This window comes from Sprattus sprattus (assembly GCF_963457725.1).
Source record: "Sprattus sprattus genome assembly, chromosome: 20".
Classification (NCBI taxonomy): domain Eukaryota; kingdom Metazoa; phylum Chordata; class Actinopteri; order Clupeiformes; family Clupeidae; genus Sprattus; species Sprattus sprattus.
In genome coordinates this window covers 19,466,370-19,472,669 of record NC_137918.1, presented here as the reverse complement: position 1 = coordinate 19,472,669, position 6,300 = coordinate 19,466,370, and the positions used below count along the sequence as shown (strand labels likewise).

At 49.0% G+C, this 6,300-nt stretch overlaps 1 protein-coding gene across 1 annotated transcript in view; it reads left to right on the top strand.

Annotated features, from left to right (window-relative positions):
- The window catches only part of asap1a (ArfGAP with SH3 domain, ankyrin repeat and PH domain 1a), a gene marked incomplete at its 5' end in the record, with an annotated part of 45,299 nt that overhangs the window by 12,303 nt on the left and 26,696 nt on the right, over window positions 1-6,300 (top strand). The window contains one exon of the mRNA XM_080858811.1: window positions 4,358-4,430. Coding sequence (XP_080714937.1) covers window positions 4,358-4,430 — 73 coding nt within the window. The remainder of the gene's footprint in view (window positions 1-4,357; window positions 4,431-6,300) is intronic.

Here is a 6,300-nt window from a genome sequence, read left to right as displayed (position 1 = left end):
TGCAGAGCAGGATGTGTGATCTAGCGGTCATGCTCAGCACTGGAGCTCACCCAGTTGACTGATGTGCCGTTCACACGGAGACTAGTTTGCCTGAATCCAGAGAGAAATGTGTCCGGATCGACCTTTCGTCTACACGAACACACCGAATTCCCACGCTAAATCCGCACTTTCCAGAATTGGGGTTCCAAATGAGTAGATTTGAATGTGTCCGCGGGTTGGTGTTCTTGTGCACGCCGGTCCGCAACGCTTTCTAATCTGATGATGTCATTGCCCCACGTAATCAGGCCCCCGCAGGCTGCTCTTCTGTAGCCCTCGTCACACCTTTGAGAGCTGCTCAACAGACCCCTCCTTTAAAACCCCTCTTTGTCACCAGACCACCTCCATCTCGAGGTCCACTGGGTTTGTTATTGTTGGAAATAGCTGTGTATGTGTCACTCATCATTGGTGTTAGATAGGAACATGGCCATTATCGGTGGACGCAAGACGCAAAGCGTTCTCTCCTATGCTATGATGTCTGTCCCCTTTACATGCTGTTTATCAACTGTCCAGCTGGCAATAGATTATCACACAACGTACAGCCTACAAGGGCATTATAATGAGTGTACAATATTCATCCACCTTCACAAGATGACGTGTTTTTTTTAATATTCCAAGTTGGCTGGTACTCTGTGGTTTAAAATATTCAGTGGTCTTCATGCAGAAAATATTACTCAATGCACCATGGTATTTACAATTTTAATGAGAGAACGCTAATGATGTTTCTCAAGTTATCCATTTTAAAAGGAGAACACTAATGATGTTTCTCAAGTCAACCATTTTAAAAGGAGAACACTAATGATGTTTCCCCAAGTCATCAATTTGGTTTTAAGAGCAGCTTTAACATCTAACCCCATGAATAGAAAGGTTCCTTTTGAAGTCTGTATGCAAGTTAAATTCGCACAAATGGCTCGTAAGATAGGTGTTGAGGTTTTTGTGCTTAATTCATCAAGAGGATTTTGAACATCTCGATAAAAAGCCATAAGAGTACACACGTGTCTAGAGTTTGCTGAATGTTATTAGAGTTTAAATGGAGGGTCTGTGGTCTGTGGATGCAAACACACTGGCTGAATTTCAGGTTGTTCCTCTTCACCAGGTCAATGCATAATAGGCATCAGGCCATAGCAACTGTAGTAAATAGCCCTCACATTGGTTTAGTTTTCCTGCCATGTGCGCAGTGTATCATGGTGCAACATTGTTATGATATGGAGTTTACTGCTTTGGTTCATGGAACGGGAGTGCTCACTAGGAAATTAAAACGATTTCAGAGAGCATCATTCATGACTGATTTCCACACTCGTGGAACGTTTTTTCCCCCCCGAAGAAATACAAGTCCATTACAAGTCAAGCAGACGGTTTTATCAGCGTATTCCCCCTTTGTGATCAGGCCCATGACCTTAAGTGTTGTTAGCACCCTGTTGTACCTGTTGAGCTTCAGGCAGACAGCACTACTCACATGTCACATGTGACTGCTGTGTCTCTGGCCCTGAGAGTCTCAGCGCTGTGGTGCACCTGTGCCACCCTCGGTCTCTGGTGGAGAACACAACCCCGGCTTAATCCGCCGTGGGGCTGGAGAGAGGTAGACAGATGAGTGGAGAAGTGGATCACATGCTCTGTAACAGCTGCTGAACACACAGTGGGCCCCGCGCCCGTGTCACAGCTGGCATGCAGGCCACACTCCTCCCTCTCCTCTCCTCTCCTCTTCTCTCCTCTCCTCTCCTCTCCCCTCGTATCCTGTCCTCTCCTCTCCTCTCCTCTTCTCTCTATCCTGTCCTCTCCTCGTGTTCTCTCCTTCATTCACCCTTAGCAGATTATGTGCAACAGCAGTGAAGCTGCTATGGCCAGGGCTCCAGCTGTAGGCTCGGCCAGTGACTGAAGAATGTTATTAACCAGAGATGTCTTGGGTCCATGCTACTGTTATTAACCAGAGATGTCTTGGGTCCATGCTAGTGTTATTAACCAGAGATGTCTTGGGTCCATGCTAGTGTTATTAACCAGAGATGTCTTGGGTCCATGCTAGTGTTATTAACCAGAGATGTCTTGGGTCCATGCTAGTGTTATTAACCAGGGATGCTCTTAGCTCTTAGTGCTCTTTTTCTCTTCTCTGTCTCCAGCTCCATCTCTGTCTGTCTCTGAGCCACTGTCTCTATACCCCCTTCCTTGTTGACCCCCCACATACTCTTCATCTCCATCTTTCTCTATTTTTTCCCCCTCAGAAACCCCTCATTACTGTCCCTGTGTGGAGGAGAGGGGGGGAGAGTACCTGCCTGTTCCTAAGTGTAACTTAAGGCAGGCCTGTGCATACTAGAGCAGGAGTCTCCTGTGCCCCCCCCCCATCCCCCCCCACCCCTCTCTCTCTCTACCAGCCGTATGTCTTTGCAGCTGCCACCTCCCAGTTCCCAATGATGATGACCCGCTTCCTTGCAGCGTCACCCTGGCAACCAGTCTGCCAGCCCAAGCATGTGTGCGGCTCTCCTCGTGATTGGCCATTTCCTCTCCCCCGGTTCTCCACATGCTCACAGAATAACTAGTAAGGTTTGGATCTAGATCCAAATTAAAACGATGATCAGACCAGGGAAGTCTGCTTTAGATGGCGGGGAAGAGAAAAGGAGACCCGAGGTGGAGATTGGGACAGACCCCGGCAGCAAGCTTTATTCTCACAGCAGGGATGCTGCTGATGATGATGCTGCTGAGGGTGCTGAGGGTGCTGCTGATGATGATGCTGCTGCTGATGGAACAGAGAACTCTGGGAATGTGGTTGCAGCGTGTGTAAAGTGGCCCGAAGCTCTGTCTTCCTCGCTAATTGACTTTGAAGCGTTCCTTTGAGGGCACCACTCAGCAGAATTATTTTGGGATGCATTTTGGAAGCAGCAAAGCAGTGTGTGATGAATGTGTGCATTTGCTTGTGTGTGTGTGTGTGTGTGTGTGTGTGTGTGTGTGTGTAATATTTGAACGAATAAAGCATTGATTAGTTAGTCATCAACATGAAAATCCAGTGTTACAGTTGTGCTGGCTTAAGGGTTTGTCTGTAAGGAAGAGCACCCTCAGTAAAACCGTGGATCAGTTGTTAGATTAGGTGTCCAACTTTGATGTTCTGCTGTAATACTTCTTCCATCTCCTGTCAGTAGAGTTGAGTTTCCCCAGAAACATAACACCCTCACAGAGACACACTAACAAAAGCCCTCCTCCAGCTGAACTTCTGTTGCTAGGCAGTGTTTCATGTTGTAGGACCATCAGTGGTATGCAGGATAGTCCACACACACACACACACACACACACACACACACACACACACACACACACACACACACGCAGACACACACACACACACACACAGACACTCACACACACACACACACACACACACACACACACACACACACACACACACACACACACACAAACCCTTGAATCGGTAGTGGTGAGTCAGCTCATGCCCTTGGGTCACATCAGGAGTGGTGGCTCTGTCCCTCTGAGTGTGTGTGTGTGTATGTGACTGAGTTTGTATGTGTGTGTCTGTGTGTCGGTGAGGGGGGGGGGGGGGGGGGTTTAGCTGCTTCTGGGGACAACCTCTGTAATGAAAACAAATAAACAGTCCGCAGATCTAATCATCCTCACCTTTCGGTCAGAATGACACTGCAGATGAACTGGTGCTAACATTTCTGGTCATTTCTACACGTTTGATTTTGTAGATACCGACAGTTAGTAGACATATGCTTTGGTAGACGAAGGTGAACAATACGTTTGAAAGAAAAACATGACTGCGTCTCCTTTTTGTCTGAGGTGTATATTTTGTATTTGTAGGAGACTTATGGATATGATTCTGCTGAGTAGAGAAGACAAATTCTCCCCTAAAAGCTTCAGCTTAAACAAAAAATCTTTCTAGTTTTACAACCTCACAGCCCATCTGGGCCTTCAAATCCTGGCCAACGGTTGTCTCTTTTGAGCCTTCAGTTGCTATGGTAACAGCAAGAAGAGCGCTGTTGCCAGTATTGGTTTCCCTCCCTCAATGTGGCTCTCAATGGAAAAGGGTTTAACTTGAATGGAAGAAACTCTTGAACACTTCTAGGGCCAATAGTTTTCCGCGAAAACGGAAAACGGACGGAATACGCGGAATGGACCATCTGAAACGGAATGGACCACTGAAAACGGATTACATTAGAAAACATTATACGGCTGTTTTTATTTTTTTGACGCGGAATCACGGAATTACCAAAAACGTGACACGGAATTTGCTTTTTTTTGACGCGGAAAACTATTGGCCCTACACTTCTGAATTGAACCTTCTGTCTTCTCTCCTCTTTCTCTGTGTTCTTTCCAGGCTCTGGATCAGGATCGCAACGCCCTCCAGAAAGTGAAGAAGTCTGTCAAAGCCATCTACAACTCGGGTCAAGGTAAGAGACACTCACATTTGTTGTCACAACGGTCCCTCACCCCCCACGTCCCTTTTGCAGTCAGGGCCGATATATGCTCAGTTTCAGACGCAACGCGTAAGCACGTAAGCGCAAGCAATTCACCGGCTTGCGTAAAATAGGCAATAGGCTTGCGTAAAATGCCGCAAGTCTAGAAAAAGGGGCCGACGCACGCAAGACGTGAAAAGACGCGCAAGGGGCGCGCAAGGGCCTCTTGCGCCTGCGCTTGCGTCTCTGAGCATAAACTAAGCTTTAGTCTCACAGAATGGCAACGATCTATCAACCATCTGTAGTGTCACCCTACACCCGTCTCAGGGAGGTTTTCTTTCATCGCATGCTACTAGAGACGGCTATGAACGCTCCGCTGAACAGCCACAGGCCCCCCCTCGATCCCCCTCTCCTCTCCTCTCCTCTGCCTCCTGTAGCTGTCTGCGCTCATAACCCCCCCACATACACACCCCCGGGGGACCATGAGGGTCATTTGACGTGAAAGAGGAGGGCATGTGCAGTGCTGAAGGTCGTTGACCTTTCAGAAGACATTAGACACTCCAAAGGCAGAGAGGAAGGATGGGCGGAGCAGACAGTGGGCACCCATGCGTTGTGCTCTGTTTGTGATATCAGATTATCCTTTTGTCTTGTTTGTTTGCCTTCAACCCTGTAGACTGCAGACGTGCAGCGTGTCATGCGGTTACTCTGTTTCAGTTTTTTTTTTGTCATGTGATGGCTTTGTCCATCTATTCTGACGGAGCCGAATGCTGGCTGTTCGAGGCCCCTTTGGCCCCCACTGAAGGGTGGGTACAGCCTCTCTAAAGGGTGGGTAGAGCCTCGGGCCTGAGCCCTCTCTGAAGGGTGGGTACAGCCTCTCTAAAGGCTGGGTAGAGCCTCTCTGAAGGGTGGGTACAGCCTCTCTGAAGGGTGGGTACAGCCTCTCTGGAGGGTGGGTACAGCCTCACTGAAGGGTGGGTAGAGCCTCGGGCCTGAGCCCTCTCTGAAGGGTGGGTACAGCCTCTCTGAAGTGAGGGTACAGCCTCTCTGAAGGGTGGGTACAGCCTGGAGCCTACAGTCTGCTCAGGAGCTCATTACTCACATGTTGAACGCCCGCGGCTGGCCACTCAGCATGCCAGAGGCTGGAGCCTGTGGAGCTGACTGCTGTGATCAGGTCAGGATCTAAAGCCCAACCCCAGCCCTTAACATGGGCAACAGGCCTGACTGAGTCCTCAGCTTTGGGGCTGGGCTGGAGAATATTGACCTGGTTTGGTCCGTTTAGACTGTGTTAAGCACCACAGATGCCTCCATTGCCCTCAGGGTCAACTGGTGGGCCTTAGGTATGTGTTGGACTGGAAGTGTAATATTGTTTTTAAGCCACTGTTGCGCTGCACGCTCCGCATGTGTTGTGTGCTTAAACAGGCGTGTTTGATGTCTTTGATGTCTGTCTGAAGTGCTCTGTCAGTTTCATTGGTTTGACCTTAGCTTGACCTCAGAAGTCCCTAGGGGGGAGGGCCCTCTGCTTTATGGATCCCCAAAGGAACGAGCCATTAGATCAGCGCTCCTGAGGCCCGCCCCTTCTCTTAGCCCCGCCCCTTCTCTTAGGCCACTGAGTGATATATGAGGCCCGCCCCTTCTCTTAGGCCAGTGAGTGATGTGTGAGGTCGCCCCTTCTCTTAGGCCCGCCCCTTCTCTTAGGCAGCTGAGTGATGTGTGGGGTGTTGGTTCTCTTGCACTGAGTGATGTGTGAGGCTGGCCCCTTAACATAGCCTTTTGGCTGACACTTACTCCACATTTAGCCAGGTCATTTTTCCCAGGTCATTTTCCCCACTTGTTTTAGAGTCAGTTTGAGAATAAAACACTGGAC